The sequence below is a fragment of the Erpetoichthys calabaricus genome, chromosome 4 (genome assembly GCF_900747795.2).
Source record: "Erpetoichthys calabaricus chromosome 4, fErpCal1.3, whole genome shotgun sequence".
Classification (NCBI taxonomy): Eukaryota; Metazoa; Chordata; class Cladistia; order Polypteriformes; family Polypteridae; genus Erpetoichthys; species Erpetoichthys calabaricus.
In genome coordinates, this window is record NC_041397.2 from 4144649 (window position 1) to 4163407 (window position 18759).

The window sequence follows — 18759 nt, forward strand, 5'->3', positions numbered from 1 at the left end:
GTCTTGGGGGGGGGGGGGGGGGGGGGGATTGGCCGGAGATGGTGGGCAAGGTGGAGAGCTACCAACAAGATATACAGTAGTTGGGCTCACATCCACCTGCAAACTTGGGTCCAGAACCAAATCCCTTGAAAGAGGCTGGGCTCTCCTTTACTCTGGAGTTGCCCCTAGGGGGTGCTGGGTGGGAGTGGACTTTTTATTAAGCCCCTGCCAGGTCAATGCTGCATTGGAGTTTGTTCTGGAGAATGATTACTGTATTTAATGAAATCAAAGTTTATCGCTAATCGTTTACCCATAACCTCTGTTTCTGTATCTTCACTACCGTATACAAATAAGCCAATATCACCATCCCATTGATGCTTGCTGCCAGTTTTTACTTTCTCGCATACAAAGTATAGGGAAAGTATTGTAATCGTCCAAAAATTCAACCTCGAGATTTTGATAAATCTCGACGTTTTAGTCCTCACTGAGTCCGATTTACTTTCTCATAGGGAAAGTATTGTAATCATCCAAAAATTTGAGGTTGAGATTTTGATGAATCTCGACATTTTAGACCTCACTGAGTTCGATTTACTTTCTCATAGGGAAAGTATTGTAATCATCCAAAAATTTGAGGTTGAGATTTTGATAAATCTCGACATTTTAGACCTCACTGAGTCCGATTTACTTTCTCATAGGGAAAGTATTGTAATCATCCAAAAATTTGAGGTTGAGATTTTGATGAATCTCGACATTTTAGACCTCACTGAGTTCGATTTATTTTCTCATAGGGAAAGTATTGTAATCATCCAAAAATTTGAGGTTGAGATTTTGATAAATCTCGACATTTTAGACCTCACTGAGTCCGATTTACTTTCTCATAGGGAAAGTATTGTAATCATCCAAAAATTTGAGGTTGAGATTTTGATGAATCTCGACATTTTAGACCTCACTGAGTTCGATTTACTTTCTCATAGGGAAAGTATTGTAATCATCCAAAAATTCAACCTCAAGATTTTGATAAATCTCGACATTTTAGACCTCACTGAGTCCGATTTACTTTCTCATAGGGAAAGTATTGTAATCGTCCAAAAATTCAACCTCAAGATTTTGATAAATCTCGACATTTAAAACCTCACTGAGTCAGATTTACTTTCTCATAGGGAAAGTATTGTAATCGTCCAAAAATTCAACCTCAAGATTTTGATAAATCTCGACATTTTAGACCTCACTGAGTCCGATTTACTTTCTCATAGGGAAAGTATTGTAATCGTCCAAAAATTCAACCTCAAGATTTTGATAAATCTCGACATTTTAGACCTCACTGAGTCCGATTTACTTTCTCATAGGGAAAGTATTGTAATCGTCCAAAAATTCAACCTCAAGATTTTGATAAATCTCGACATTTTAGACCTCACTGAGTCTGATTTACTTTCTCATAGGGAAAGTATTGTAATCGTCCAAAAATTCAACCTCAAGATTTTGATGAATCTCGACATTTTAGACCTCACTGAGTCCGATTTACTTTCTCATAGGGAAAGTATTGTAATCGTCCAAAAATTCAACCTCAAGATTTTGATAAATCTCGACATTTTAGACCTCACTGAGTCCGATTTACTTTCTCATAAGGAAAGTATTGTAATCGTCCAAAAATTTGAGGTTGAGATTTTGATGAATCTCGACATTTTAGACCTCACTGAGTCCGATTTACTTTCTCATAAGGAAAGTATTGTAATCGTCCAAAAATTTGAGGTTGAGATTTTGATAAATCTCGACATTTTAGACCTCACTGAGTCCGATTTACTTTCTCATAGGGAAAGTATTGTAATCGTCCAAAAATTCAACCTCAAGATTTTGATAAATCTAGACATTTTAGACCTCACTGAGTCCGATTTACTTTCTCATAAGGAAAGTATTGTAATCGTCCAAAAATTCAACCTCAAGATTTTGATAAATCTCGACATTTTAGACCTCACTGAGTCCGATTTACTTTCTCATAGGGAAAGTATTGTAATCGTCCAAAAATTCAACCTCAAGATTTTGATAAATCTCGACATTTTAGACCTCACTGAGTCCGATTTACTTTCTCATAAGGAAAGTATTGTAATCGTCCAAAAATTCAACCTCAAGATTTTGAGAAATCTCGACATTTTAGACCTCACTGAGTCCGATTTACTTTCTCGTAAGGAAAGTATTGTAATCGTCCAAAAATTTGAGGTTGAGATTTTGATAAATCTCGACATTTTAGACCTCACTGAGTCCGATTTACTTTCTCATAGGGAAAGTATTGTAATCGTCCAAAAATTCAACCTCAAGATTTTGATAAATCTCGACATTTTAGACCTCACTGAGTCCGATTTACTTTCTCATAAGGAAAGTATTGTAATCGTCCAAAAATTTGAGGTTGAGATTTTGATAAATCTCGACATTTTAGACCTCACTGAGTCCGATTTACTTTCTCATAGGGAAAGTATTGTAATCGTCCAAAAATTCAACCTTGAGATTTTGATAAATCTTGACGTTTTAAACCTCACTGAGTCTGATTTACTTTCTCATAGAGAAAGTATTGTAATCGTCCAAAAATTTGAGGTTGAGATTTTGATGAATCTCGACGTTTTAGACCTCACTGAGTCCGATTTACTTTCTCATAGAGAAAGTATTTTAATCGTCCAAAAATTCAACCTTGAGATTTTGATAAATCTTGATGTTTTAGACCTCACTGGCTCCAAACAGGCTTTGACCGGCACTCACTGAAAAGCAAGGCCTGTGTAGAAACACGTATTGTATGTGACTTAAGTACTAAGTACATCATATCCTGCCATCTAAGGATATGGTGCCTGGCAGTGGAGTTGAAGATGGGGGGGGGGGAGCAGGTCAAATATGCACCTTGCCTCAAGTGGCATTTTGTAGCACACCAGCACTGTTTGGCATTACAGTGCCATTGCCATCCTCTTACAAATGGGGGGTTCCTCTCGTGACTTCAGCAGGGTCTCCATTCATTTAGTGAACTTCTGCTAGATGTCAGCTAGCAGATCAGCACCAGGTAACGTCTAGTAGGCCGAGAGTGGACCACATTCAGTGACTGAGACTTGTTGTCGTTGGGCATTCTGGAGCTAAACGTGGTGTTAACACCGAAGGACGTGATGTCATGAAGCCAATGGGGGCTCGGCTTTGAGTAGGGGACTGAGGGTTCATGGGATTGAACTTCCTCTGACAGACTAGGGGTTGGTGGCACCTTGGAGACTGGGGCTGTGTATCTTTAATTAAAGCAAAGTGTATCTACTATGGTAGAACATTCACTTGCTAAAAAGAAAACAACTGGTCATATTGTACATATGAGGAGTGGCGTATGTGAAAAATCTGTAAGTTCTTTGTGTGAACAAAACTTTGTGAAGCAGTAACTGCTCATTTTATGGAATTATTTATTACTTTCAATAAAATTATTCCAAGTGTACATTTGAATGGTTTATGTTGTTTACTTCAAGTCAAGTCAAGTTGGTGTCTCCTTGGCCTGGTCCAGCCACTCGGGTCCCCAACAATGAGGATCTTATGAGCTGGATCACCCTCGGGGAAACGCGCCACATGGCCGTAGTGCCGAAACTGACGCTCCATCACAATGCAGGTCATGTGCCTCATTCGGGACTCCATGAGCAACACAAAGTCAAACCAACGGTACCCAAGGAGTTACTGGAGCTGTTTACTTCATCATCACTTAATCAAAAGATGCCATTAATGTCAAATAGAGTTGGGGGTCCATAATGGATAACACCATTTTATAAAGGGGGCCCTTCAAAAATTTCCTCATATTATTTTAAAAAAGTTTAATTCTAAAACTCCAGCAATTCACCTCAAAATGCTCTCCTTGAGATGCAACACCCATGTCCCAGCACCTCCTGCATTCTTTTTTTTTACTGATGCCTTTTTCCCCCGTGGCTGGGATGCCTATCTGTCTATTAGGCGCCCACCCATCCGGGTAAGGAATCATCCCCTCTTCTGGCCAGGATATCCCTCTCCCAGTTGGACAGAGGCAGTGGTGCAGTAAGAAATATGTTTCTAGACTTCTCTAGCGCCTTCAACACCATCCAACTTCTGCTCCTTAGGGTCAAGCTGACAGAGATAGGAGTAGATTCATACCTAGTGGCATGGATTGTGGACTATCTTAAAGACAGACCTCAGTATGTGCATCTTGGGAACTGCACGTCTGACATTGTGGTCAGCAACACAGGGGACTGTACTTTCTGTTGTCCTGTTCAGCCTATATACTGTACATTGGACTTCCAATACAACTCGGAGTCCTGCCACGTGCAAAAGCTCGCTGACGGCACTGCTATCGTGGGCTGCATCAGGACTGGGCAGGAGGAGGAGTATAGGGACCTAATCAAGGACTCTGTTAAATGGTGTGACTAAAACCACCAACAACTGAACACCAGCAAAACCAAGGAGCTGATGGTGGATTTTAGGAGGCCCAGGCCCCTCATGGACCCCGTGATCATCAGAGGTGACTGTGTGCAGAGGGTGCAGACCTATAAATATCTGGGAGTGCAGCTGGATGATAAATTAGACTGGACTGCCAATACTGATGGTCTGTGCAAGAGAGGACAAAGCCGGCTATACTTCACTAGAAGGTTGGCGTCCTTCAACATCTGCAATAAGATGCTGCAGATGTTCTATCAGACGATTGTGGTGAGTGCCCTGTTCTATACGGTGGTGTGCTGGGAAGGCAGCATTAAGAAGAAGGACGTCTCATGCCTGGACAAACTGGTGAGGAAGGCAGGCTCTATTGTTGGCATGGAGCTGGACAGTTTGACATCTGTGGCAGAGCGACGGGTGCTGAGCAGACTCCTGTCAATCATGGAGAATCCACTGCATCCACTGAACAGGATCATCTCCAGACAGAGGAGCAGCTTCAGCGACAGACTGCTGTCACCGTCCTGCTCCACTGACAGACTGAGGAGATCGTTCCTCCATCACACTATGTGACTCTTCAATTCCACCGGGGGGGGGGGGGGATAGGGGGGTAAACGTTAACATTATACAAAGTTATTGTCTGTCTGTATACCTGCATTGTTATCACTCTTTAATTTAATATTGTAATTATCAGTATGCTGCTGCTGGAGTATGGGAATTGGGATTAATAAAGTATCTATCTGTCTATCTATCTATTATATAGTGCCTTTCATATCTATCTATCTTATATAGTGCCTTTCATATCTATCTATCTTATATATTGCCTTTCACATCTATCTATTATATAGTGCCTTTCACATCTATCTATCTATCTATCTATCTATCTATCTATCTATCTATCTATCTATCTATCTCTTATATATTGCCTTTCATATCTATCTATCTTATATATTGCTTTTCACATCTATCTATCTATTATATAGTGCCTTTCATATCTATCTATCTAGGATGCCCATCCAGCTCATGTGGCATCTACACCTGCTTAATCCAGATCAGGGTTTGTGTGGGGGGCTCTGGAGACCATTCAAGTAAGCATAGAGCACAAGACAGGAACAAATCCTACACAGGGCACCAGTCCATCTTAGGGTGAACACACACACACACACACACACACTTGGGTGCCAATTCACCTAACCTGCATGTCTTTGGAAAGTGGGAGGAAACCCACGTAGACACTGGGAGAACATGCAAACTCCACGCAGGGAGTCCCCAGGACACGAATCCTGATTTCATTACTGCGAGGCAGAAGCACTTCCGCTGGACCACCGTGCCACCCCAAGATCATAACCGTGATGAGCAAAACAGTTGTGAATAACATGGAATTCCCAGAAGAAAACTCTGCATTTCACTTTGCCAAAAAAAAAAAATCCACAAAACAAATTGTGATTTGATTCCAGTGAAATCGGTGCCATTGACACAAGAAGGAAGGAGCGTACTTCCTGTCTGGAAGTGTTTCCAGGCATTAATTCCAAATGCATCCGCCTGTCATTTAGATCTCTAGTGATAAACAAATTAGTCACGGGACGCATTTCCTGTTAATCCAAACGCATTCCATATTGGGATCTCCAGGAGTGACTCATTTATCGATGTTTTAGTTAAAGCAACTGTATTTGGGATCATGTGTGCGACTGATTGGACGACTTAACGTGGATTATTATTATGCGACACAAGAAATGTCAGATTTGTTTTCATGGATGTGGTTTGCTGTTTTTTAGTGTTGGTCCCCATAGACTCCAATTCTGTTATTTCTGTTCTGCATGAAAACGCGACATTTAACATTTTTCTTAGCTATCTCTTCAAAGTACCTGACCTAAGTAATGTGTTTGGATGGAGTATTTCCACATGTCCTCTAAATGTAAAAGTCACATTGTTGGGCTTTTCTGAATACAAAATAAAAGAAGAGGAAAAAAAGACCATGAACTGAATTGAGAACATTTAGAGGTGAAGGGACTCCCTTGACTGTGGGGAAAAAACTGCATCCACAGAGGGGCGCCAGTCTGATCTTGAGAACCACTGAGCCCTGGCATCAAGTGTACAAAAGCCTTTTCAAAACATCCATGTTGATTTGAATCCTCTCATCACAGAGTGGCCTACTTAGGAAGGGCCGTTTGTTCTCCATGCTGGAGGTGATCACTGACTGACATCGTAGGACGCTGGTGACCCTCAAACAGCCTGACGTGCTAAAAAGAGAACAAATGGCACAGAATTCTGTTACAGAACGAATAGGAGGTGAAACGAACTGCTGTAAGACAAACTCCAACAATATGAGAACAGAAAAACTAAAGCATGAGGTCTATAGACAGTTATGTTAACTAATGACACGGAGAGAGAGTTTTACTCGAAAAGCGCAGAAGTAAGTTGTGGACGTACAGTAGAGCTCAGAATAAAAGGAAACCTAGGGCTCTGCTGCCATCTACTGGTGAAAGTACGTATGAGCACCGGACTACCACAGCCAGCCAGAAAAGGTGGATAGATAGATAGATAGATAGATAGATAGATAGATAGATAGATAGATAGATAGATAGATAGATAGATAGATAGATAGATAGATAGATAGATAGATAGATACCCATTGCACCCACCCATCATCATCACCCACTGCCTTTCCCAAGGTTTCTTCCATTCTCTCCATACAAGGGTTTTATTGGGAGTTTTTCCTTGTCTTCTTACAGAGTCAAGGCTGGGGGGCTGTCAAGAGGCAGGGCCTTTTAAAACCCATTGCAGCACTTCTTGTGTGATTTTGGGCTATACAAAAATAAATTGTATAGATAGAGAGATAGATAGTGTAGTTGGCAGGACCAGATAGATACATAGATCCAGTCATTTGAAAAAGTTTGTGACCCCCTCTCAGCCTGCATAATCATTGACTCTCCTTTCACCAACAAAGATAACAGTGGTCTGTCTTTCATTTCCTAGGAGTATTGGGGTGTTTTCTGAGCAAAGATTTTTAGTGACGCAGTATTTAGTTGTATGAAATGAAATCAAATGTGAAAAACTGGCTGTGCACAAATGTGGGTCCCCTTGTCATTGTGCTGATTTGAATGCCTGTCACTGCTCAATGCTGATTGATTGGTTGATGAGCTCATTAAGACTTGAACTTCATAGACAGGAGTGTCCAATCATGAGATATAAAGGTATTTAAGGTGGTCAATTACAAGTTGTGCTTCCTTCCCTTTGACTCTCCTCTGAAGAGTGACAGCATGGGATCCTCAAAGCAACTCTCAAAAGGTCTGAAAACAAAGATTGTTGAGTCTCCTGGTTTAGGGGAAGGCTACAAAAAGCCATCTCAGAGGTTTAAACTGTCAGTTTCTGTAACTGTAAGGAATGGAATCAGGAAATGGAAGGCCACAGGCACAGTTGCTGTTAAACCCAGCAGGTCTGGTAGGCCAAGAAAAATACAGGAGCGGCATATGAGCAGGATTGTGAGAATGGTGACAGACAACCCACAGATCACCTCCAAACACCTGCAAGAACATCTGGCTGCAGATGGTGTATCTGTACATCGTTCTACAATTAAGCGCAATTTGCACAAAGAACATCTGTATGGCAGGGTGATGAGCAAGAAGCCCTTTCTGCACTCACGCCACAAACAGAGTCGCTTAATGTATGCCAATGCTCATTTAGACAAGCCAGATTCATTTGGGAACAAAGTGCTTTGGACTGATGAGACAAAAATTGAGTTATTTGGTCATCACAAAAAGCGCTTTGCATGGCGGAAGAAGAACACTGCATTCCAAGAAAAACACCTGCTACCTACTGTCAAATGTGGTGGAGGTTCCATCATGCTGTGGGGCTGTGTGGCCAGTTCAGGGACTGGGGCCCTTGTTAAAGTTGAGGGTCGGATTAATTCGACCCAATATCAACAAATTCTTCAGGATAATGTTCAAGCATCAGTCACAAAGTTGAAGTTACGCAGGGGTTGGATATTCCAACAAGACAATGACTCAAAACACAGTTGGAAATCTACAAAGGCATTCATGCAGAGGGAGAAGTACAATGTTCTGGAATGGCCGTCACAGTCCCCTGACTGGAATATCAGCAAAAATCTATGGGATGATTTGAAGCAGGCTGTCTATCAAATTGAACTGAACTGGAGAGATTTTGTATGAAGAATGGTCAACAATACCTCCATCCAGAATCAGACACTCATCAGAGGCTATAGGAGGACAGCATCTAGAGGACAAAAGGAGGCTCAATTAAGTATTGATGTCATATCTCTGTTGGGGTGCCAACATTTACGCACCTGTCTAATTTTGTTATGATGCATATTGCATATTTTCTGTTAATCCAATAAACTTAATGTCACTCCTGAAATCCTACTGTGTCCATAAGGCATGTCAGATATTAAAAGAAAGTTCAGCCAATGAGAAACAAAAAATCCAAAGAATTAAGAGAGGTTCCAAACTTTTTCATATGACTGTATTACACGTGAAGTGAAATATTTCTCTGCTCCTCAGTGACAAGCTGACAGGGACTATCTTACAGACAGACCTCAGTATGTGTTTCTCAGGAACTGCAGGTCTGACATTGTGGTCAGCAACACAGGGGACTGTACTTTCTCCGGTCCTGTTCAGCCTATATACATCGGACTTCCAATACAACTCGGAGTCCTGCCATGTGCAAAAGTTCGCTGATGACACTGCTATCGTGGGCTGCATCAGGAGTGGGCAGGAGGAGGAGTATAGGAACCTAATCAAGGACTTTGTTAAATGGTGCGACTCAAACCACCTACACCTGAACACCAGCAAAACCAAGGAGCTGGTGGTGGATTTTAGGAGGACCAGGCCCCTCATGGACCCCGTGATCATCAGAGGTGACTGTGTGCAGAGGGTGCAGACCTATAAATACCTGGGAGTGCAGCTGGATGATAAACTGGACTGGACTGCCAATACTGATGCTCTGTGTAAGAGAGGACAGAGCCAACTATACTTCATTAGAAGGCTGGCATCCTTCAACATCTGCAATAAGATGCTGCAGATGTTCTATCAGACGGTTGTGGCGAGCACCCTCTTCTACACCGTGGTGTGCTGGGGAGGCCGCATAAAAAGGGACGCCTCACACCTGAACAAACTGATGAGGAAGGCAGGCTCTATTGTAGGCACGGAGCTGGACAGGTTGACATCTGTGGCAGAGCGACGGGCGCTGAGCAGACTCCTGTCAATCATGGAGAATCCACTGCATCTACTGAACAGGATCATCTCCAGACAGAGGAGCAGCTTCAGCGACAGACTGCTGTCAACGTCCTGCTCCACTGACAGACTGAGGTGATCATTCCTCCCCCAAACTATGCGACACTTTAATTCCTACCGGAGGGTAAACGATAACATTATACATTATTGACTGTTATACCTGCCTTGTACTCTCCACTTTGCACTGTGTTTTTATTGCTCTTTAATTAATAATGTTTTTATCAGTATGCTACTGCTGGAGTATGTGGATTTCCCCTTGGGGATTAATAAAGTATATCTATGTAAAGAATGAGTTTAATTAACGACATGAACTGGCACCTCATTAAGCAGTTGCTTGGAATGAAATTGGTTGGAGTTTGAGGTCCTGACTTAGTTGGTCTTCTGTTGGTTCTCTCGCTTCATGTTTCATTTCTGTTTGGGTCCCATTTAAGGAAATAAATGAAGCAATTCAGAGGAACGATGAAAGAAATCTCAACAAAGCAATTCAATGTAAGTTAATTCACAAGAAGTTAATTAGCAGCACAAACAGGGCACTCATTGAAAAAAGGTTTAGAATGGACAAACCGCAGCCACGGTGGTCCTCCAAGACCGTAGCTGGCGACCCCTGTGGCTGGAGCAGACATTGCATCCATGAAGTATAAACCTGGCTTTAAAGAGACAACACCTACCATATTCACAAACCACATGTACAATTTGGACCATCCATACAGTATTTATCAATCCTACAACAGGACCAGTTGCGTAGCTGGGGGGCATCTGTCCCTGGGCACAGCATCCAGGGGTGCCAAATTTCCCTTCCCCATTGCATTTTGGCAAACAGGAGGGGGTGCAAAATCTTCAGTTGTCCCCGGGTGCTGTAAACCCTAGCTACGCCTCTGAACAGGACTGACTCAAACCGCTCTGTCAAATTTGATGTGTGAAAGTGACTGTTTTTATTTTAGGGCTTATTTCATTCTGCATGCAAAGTCACTTTAATAATTAAAGTAGTTAAATACTTAAAGCAGCAAAAAATACTTTGTGACAAATTTCATTATTTATACTCCCATTTCATGTTAATTATAGTCACATTTCAACGTACTTTTGTCAAAAATATTTCAGATTGATAAAAAGTACCCGAAAACGGGGCGAGATTGCGAGTAAATGGACATTTTGAACCAACAAAGTGACGGTTTATTAACCCTTTGCAGTCGTATTTAATTTTCAACGTCACGCTACATTAGTCGTAATTAATTATTGAAAAAACGCCATTATTTAAAAACAACACTTTATTACACTTATTATGCAACAACACAATACACATGTACTTTTTCAGTTATACACGTGTTCAGATAATCTTTATAATGTCAATTGAGAAATATAAACTTAGTTTTTGTATTTTTCCATAGTATGATACTGTTCAAAACACAATCCCGGACACAATCCAGGTTGCATCGTACATGTACCGCAGGCGAAACGAGAACGTTTGCGACGTCCCCTCTTTCTATCAGTACATACAACACAATCTTTGAGCTTCTGTTCATCCAGTGGATAGATGAAATGTGAGCGACCGTTCAGGCGTTCTGCTGTAGCGACTTCTTCAGAAGGACGTCCTCGACGAACAACCTCTTTCGTTGCACGATGATCTTTTACTAATTCATTTATGAGTTTTCTGCGATATGCAAGATGACGCAGTTTATCTTGGGGGTAACACTGACACCAGAGAATGTAACTATTTACAATTGCCACCTCAAGCAACCAGTAAAATGTTTTGCGCCACCACTTGACTGTTTTTCTAGAGAAGTTGTATGATACTGCATAATGATCAAATCTATCGACCGCTCCCATATGTTCTGTATAATCAGAAATAACGCAAGGTTTTATTATCTTCTCAACTTCACCATCATCGTCATTATCATCATCAATTTCATCCACATCCATTGCCATAATTTCATCCAGAACTTGTGCTGCATTTTGTAAACGTCTGGACGTCGCCATCTTGAATAGAGAACAAGAACTAGCCAATAATTACAGCAGTTATTTTTTTCAAGCACGTAGGAATAACACAGGCCACTTTTCTCGACCAGGCGACTGTGCAAATCGGTCAGAAACTTGCAGGGCCACCAGCGGTGGCCTGACGACCTATAGCGCACTTTTTACTAAGGCCAGTTTTCTGGCCTAACGACCGCAAAGGGTTAAGCCACAATGTGTCTGATCGGTTAGAACGTCTTCTGGGATTTCAGGCTTTTATCATTTAAAACGGCACAACTAATTTCAATGGAATATCCCAACCTGCACGCTGGGAGCCAAACGAGCTGCTCCCTCACAAAGTAAAACGAGAAGCATCGCCCATCCCCATAAACTCTTCAACGCACACACCCAACCAAACTCCTCCAAGTTACAAATCCAACCAACCAGAGTTTGGGAAAAGTTCATCCAATAAGGAAAAGCAGCGCGCGACTGTGTCTATGGTCGTCTCGGCCTTTACGTGCGAAACGAGTCCGGGGCTCCAGCGGCGTAACGACGGCCTTTATCTATTTATTTTTTTAATCCCCTTAAGTCTCTTTACGGCAGTGGGGGCCAGTTTAGATGAATGCTGTCGAGTGACCCTCTATTGACGACCTGCGCGTGGCACAAAGTCGGTACGCTGAAATGGTGAACCTTTTCCTCTGAAATCCAGATCAAGCGTCTCCGGCGCCTACCGCTATTGCTTTGTTCAAAGTCGGCCGCTTAGTGCGAGTGTGACGAGCCGAAGCGGACAGTAATGTATCTTTGTGTGGTGGCTTCTTTACTACTAATTGTAACCGCGAGGGAAACAGAAAGCGTATCGCCCTGCCCCGTCAAAAGCTTCATCTGGGGTCCCGGACTGAACCCGAAGATTGTACTTCCTGCCCGCTACTTCTACGTGCAGACTGTCGACTCCCTGGGACACAAGTAAGTCTGTAGTGTGTGTGCGCACGCGCCGACTCCTTGAGAAAGAGAAATCGCCGCCGAATTATAAAAGCCTCGGGGCTGAAGAAACTGCGCCGGCGCCACGCCCGCTCCGCCGAACATCACTCGGAGCATGCGCATGCGTTTACGTCACCATGACCACGCAGAGTGACACCACGTCGTACATGAGAGCGCTGGGCAGCGAACCGTTTAGTTTGTAGTGATTTATCTGGATAGGTGCATGGTCGCGTTGCGGTGTTTTGATTATCTATCTATCTATCTATCTATCTATCTATCTATCTATCTATCTATCTATCTATCTATCTATCTATCTATCTATCTATCTATCTATTATACAGTACCTTTCACATTATCTATCTATCTATCTATCTATACAGGGAGAGTCAGAATTATGTTAACATTTGAATGGCAGAAACAATTTATTCACAAAACATACTTCATATGTGCAAGATGATTTACAGAAACGTCTTAACCTGCATGCCATCATGTTCAACACGTGTACCATACGTGGAACATACAGTGGTGTGAAAAACTATTTGCCCCCTTCCTGATTTCTTATTCTTTTGCATGTTTGTCACACAAAATGTTTCTGATCATCAAACACATTTAACCATTAGTCAAATATAACACAAGTAAACACAAAATGCAGTTTGTAAATGGTGGTTTTTATTATTTAGGGAGAAAAAAAAATCCAAACCTACATGGCCCTGTGTGAAAAAGTAATTGCCCCCTGAACCTAATAACTGGTTGGGCCACCCTTAGCAGCAATAACTGCAATCAAGCGTTTGCGATAACTTGCAATGAGTCTTTTACAGCGCTCTGGAGGAATTTTGGCCCACTCATCTTTGCAAAATTGTTGTAATTCAGCTTTATTTGAGGGTTTTCTAGCATGAACTGCCTTTTTAAGGTCATGCCATAGCATCTCAATTGGATTCAGGTCAGGACTTTGACTAGGCCACTCCAAAGTCTTCATTTTGTTTTTCTTCAGCCATTCAGAGGTGGATTTGCTGGTGTGTTTTGTGTCATTGTCCTGTTGCAGCACCCAAGATCGCTTCAGCTTGAGTTGACGAACAGATGGCCGGACATTCTCCTTCAGGATTTTTTGGTAGACAGTAGAATTCATGGTTCCATCTATCACAGCAAGCCTTCCAGGTCCTGAAGCAGCAAAACAACCGCAGACCATCACACTACCACCACCATATTTTACTGTTGGTATGATGTTCTTTTTCTGAAATGCTGTGTTCCTTTTACGCCAGATGTAACGGGACATTTGCCTTCCAAAAAGTTCAACTTTTGTCTCATCAGTCCACAAGGTATTTTCCCAAAAGTCTTGGCAATCATTGAGATGTTTCTTAGCAAAATTGAGACGAGCCCTAATGTTCTTTTTGCTTAACAGTGGTTTGCGTCTTGGAAATCTGCCATGCAGGCCGTTTTTGCCCAATCTCTTTCTTATGGTGGAGTCGTGAACACTGACCTTAATTGAGGCAAGTGAGGCCTGCAGTTCTTTAGACGTTGTCCTGGGGTCTTTTGTGACCTCTCGGATGAGTCGTCTCTGCGCTCTTGGGGTAATTTTGGTCGGCCGGCCACTCCTGGGAAGGTTCACCACTGTTCCATGTTTTTGCCATTTGTGGATAATGGCTCTCACTGTGGTTCGCTGAGTCCCAAAGCTTTAGAAATGGCTTTATAACCTTTACCAGACTGATAGATCTCAATTACTTCTGTTCTCATTTGTTCCTGAATTTCTTTGGATCTTGGCATGATGTCTAGCTTTTGAGGTGCTTTTGGTCTACTTCTCTGTGTCAGGCAGCTCCTATTTAAGTGATTTCTTGATTGAAACAGGTGTGGCAGTAATCAGGCCTCGGGGTGGCTACAGAAATTGAACTCAGGTGTGATACACCACAGTTAGGTTATTTTTTAACAAGGGGGCAATTACTTTTTCACACAGGGTCATGTAGGTTTGGATTTTTTTTCTCCCTAAATAATAAAAACCATCATTTAAAAACTGCATTTTGTGTTTACTTGTGTTATATTTGACTAATGGTTAAATGTGTTTGATGTTCAGAAACATTTTGTGTGACAAACATGCAAAAGAATAAGAAATCAGGAAGGGGGCAAATAGTTTTTCACACCACTGTAAATTGTATATAAGGCAGTACCATTAGTGTTAACATAATTTTGACTCACCCAGTGTGTGTGTTTGTGCGTGTGTGTGTGTGTGTGTGTGTGTATCACTGTCTGTGATATGGTTTGCATATTTGCGGCTGTAGATCCATAAAGGGAGAAAATGAATCACACATTATAAAGAAGTTTTTATTCCTGAGCTTTCAGCCCCTGCCTTCATCAGAGGATAATGCTTAGACTTACAAGAATCAAAGACAATATATAGCAAAAATTAGGTGGGGGGTATTGGTCATAAAGTTTTATTTATTATGAACATGTTCTTCTTACTGCGGTGGGTTGGCACCCTGCCCAGGATTGGTTCCTGCCTTGTGCCCTGTGTTGGCTGGGATTGGCTCCAGCAGACCCCCGTGACCCTGTGTTCGGATTCAGCGGGTTGGAAAATGGATGGATGGATGTTCTTCTTAAGTTTGCATATGCTGTGTTTATGTCTAAATGTCTGTTAATGGCGTTTATGTCTAATAGCCAAGATTCAGCCAGCTCTCTGGCACTTTTAGTACTGGCCTTAAATCTTACTTGTACATTGTCCCAGTTTAACGTATGTCCCGGTGATTTAGTATGCGTATAGATCAGTGAACGCGAGTCCTTCCTTATAACGATTTTGCAATGTTCCTGTATATGTGTTACGATTCTTTTTGACATTTGTCCTCTGTATACCGCTGGGCAAGAACTGCATGGAATGCTATACAGTGCATCCGGAAAGTATTCACAGCGCATCACTTTTTCCACATTTTGTTATGTTGCAGCCTTATTCCAAAATGGATTAAATTCATTTTTTTCCTCAGAATTCTACACACAACACCCCATAATGACAACGTGAAAAAAGTTTACTGGAGGTTTTTGCAAATTTATTAAAAATAAAAAAATTGAGAAATCCCATGTACATAAGTATTCACAGCCTTTGCCATGAAGCTCGGAATTGAGCTCAGGTGCATCCTGTGTCCCCTGATCATCCTTGAGATGTTTCTGCAGCTTCATTGGAGTCCACCTGTGGTAAATTCAGTTGACTGGACATGATTTGGAAAGGCACACACCTGTCTATAGAAGGTCCCACAGCTGACAGTTGATGTCAGAGCACAAACCAAGCATGAAGTCAAAGGAATTGTCTGTAGACCTCCGAGACAGGATTGTCTCGAGGCACAAATCTGGGGAAGGTTACAGAAACATTTCTGCTGCTTTGAAGGTCCCATACAGTGAGCACTGTGGCCTCCATCATCCGTAAGTGGAAGAAGTTCAAAACCACCAGGACTCTTCCTAGAGCTGTCCGGCCATCTAAACTGAGTGATCAGGGGAGAAGGGCCTTAGTCAGGGAGGTGACCAACAACCCAATGGTCACTCTGTTAGAGGTCCAGAGGTCCTCTGTGGAGAGAGGAGAACCTTCCAGAAGGACAACCATCTCTGCAGCAATCCACCAATCAGGCCTGTATGGTAGAGTGGCCACACGGAAGCCACTCCTTAGCAAAAGGCACATGGCAGCCCGCCTGGAGTTTGCCAAAAGGCACCAGAAGGACTCTCAGACCATGAGAAAGAAAATTCTCTGGTCTGATGAGACAAAGATTGAACTCTTTGGTGTGAATGCCAGGCGTCACGTTTGGAGGAAACCAGGCACCGCTCATCAGCAGGCCAATACCATCCCTACAGTGAAGCATGGTGGTGGCAGCATCATGCTGTGGGGATGTTTTTCAGCGGCAGGGACTGGGAGACTAGTCAGGATAAAGGGAAAGATGACTGCAGCAATGTACAGAGACATCCTGGATGAAAACCTACTCCAGAGCGCTCTTGACCTCAGACTGGGGCGACGGTTCATCTTTCAGCAGGACAACGACCCTAAGCACACAGCCAAGATATCAAAGGAGTGGCTTCAGGACAACTCTGTGAATGTCCTTGAGTGGCCCAGCCAGAGCCCAGACTTGAATCCGATTGAACATCTCTGGAGAGATCTTAAAATGGCTGTGCACCGACGCTTCCCATCCAACCTGATGGAGCTTGAGAGGTGCTGCAAAGAGGAATGGGCGAAACTGGCCAAGGATAGGTGTGCCAAGCTTGTGGCATCATATTCAACAAGATTTGAGGCTGGAATTGCTGTCAAAGGGGCATCGACAAAGTATTGAGCAAAGGCTGTGAATACTTATGGACATGGGATTTCTCAGTTTTTTTATTTTTAATAAATTTGCAAAAACCTCAAGTAAACTTTTTTCACATTGTCATTATGGGGTGTTGTGTGTAGAATTCTGAAGAAAAAAATGAATTTAATCCATTTTGGAATAAGGCTGTAAGATAACAAAATGTGGAAAAAGTGATGCACTGTGAATACTTTCTGGATGCAGTGTTTATAAACTGCTTTATTTTCTAATGCAAGGATGACATATGTGTTACATTTTTTAATTGGCAAAAAACAGAAGAATCAAACATGTGACAAATTATTTACTAACATCCAGAATTATCTTATAAATTAACAAACTGTAGAATAATGATCAAAAAAGTGATCAGTAAATCTATATATTGTATATACACTGCATCCACTAAATAATGTCATCTCCAGACAGAAGAGCAGCTTCAGCAACAGACTGCTGTCACTGTCCTGCTCCACTGACAGACTGAGGAGATCATTCCTCCCCCAAACTATGCGACTCTTCAATTCCACCCGGGGGGGTAAACGTTAACATTATCCATCCATCCATTTTCCAACCCGTTGAATCCGAACACAGGGTCACGGGGGTCTGCTGGAGCCAATCCCAGCCAACACAGGGCACAAGGCAGGAAGCAAATCCCGGGCAGGGTGCCAACCCACCGCAGGACACACACAAACACATCCACACACCAAGCACACACTAGGGCCAATTTAGAATCGCCAATCCACCTAACCAGCATGTCTTTGAACTGTGGGAGGAAACCAGAGCGCCCGGAGGAAACCCACGCAGACACGGGGAGAACATGCAGACTCCACGCAGGGAGGACCCGGGAAGCGAACCCAGGTCCCCAGGTCTCCCAACTGCGAGACAGCAGCACTACACACTGCGCCACCATGCCACCCACGTTAACATTATACAAAGTTATTGTCTGTTTTTTCCTGCATTATTATCATTCTTTAATTTAATATTGTTTTTTTGTATCAGTATGCTGCTGCTGGAGAATGTGAATTTCCCCTTGGGATTAATAAAGTATCTATCTAAAATTTATATTTTTTATTTCTTACTATATTGAGAAATTGTTCTGTTCTGTGTACTGTACTGTATTGTATTGTATTGACCCCCCTTCTTTTGACACCCACTGCACACCCAACCTACCTGGAAAGGGGTCTTTCTTTGAACTGCCTTTCCCAAGGTTTCTTCCATTTTTCCCTACTAGGTTTTTTTTTGGGAGTTTTTCCTTGTCTTCTTAGAGAGTCGAGGCTGGGGGGCTGTCAAGAGGCTGGGCCTGTTAAAGCCCATTGGGACACTTCCTGTGTGATTTGGGGCTATACAAAAATAAACTGTATTGTATCGTATCGTATCAGATACGATACGATACGATACGATACATTATCTATCTATCTATCTATCTATCTATCTATCTATCTATCTATCTATCTATCTATCTATCTATCTATCTATCTATCTAAGCCAAACACCACTGACTCACTCATCATGAAATCTCCCGAACCATGAGGACTTGCAGGTTACCCTTGGCCCATAGGTGCGCACTAAGAAACGGTTTTAAAAATTTCGTGGTCCAAGATGTGATATTTCTTATAATTTTTTAGACCCGTTTGTATGTCTGCCCGCTTTTCACGAGAGAACACACTTCACGGATTTAGATTGGGTTTTTTGCTATAATTTACTTAAAAACTTCTGTTGATTTTGCAACTCTCTCATCACGCCAAGTATCATAGTTCCGATTTATTAGCGCGAAACTGAGAGAGACTCATTGGGCTGCGTGGAGGGGGGCGTGCCAGCCTCGGGGCGTAACCTTAACTTCGCTTAGTTAGCGAACAAGAGAACTACTTTACGGATTTAGATCTCTTTTGTTTTCTTTTTTCTAT

At 42.3% G+C, this 18759-nt stretch overlaps 1 protein-coding gene across 1 annotated transcript in view; it reads left to right on the plus strand.

Annotated features, from left to right (window-relative positions):
- Positions 1–12165: 12165 nt before the first annotated feature.
- poglut2 (protein O-glucosyltransferase 2) overlaps positions 12166–18759 on the plus strand; it is an 85069-nt gene continuing 78475 nt past the window's right edge. The window contains exon 1 of the mRNA XM_051926350.1: positions 12166–12542. Coding sequence (XP_051782310.1) covers positions 12373–12542 — 170 coding nt within the window. The 5' untranslated portion in view covers positions 12166–12372. The remainder of the gene's footprint in view (positions 12543–18759) is intronic.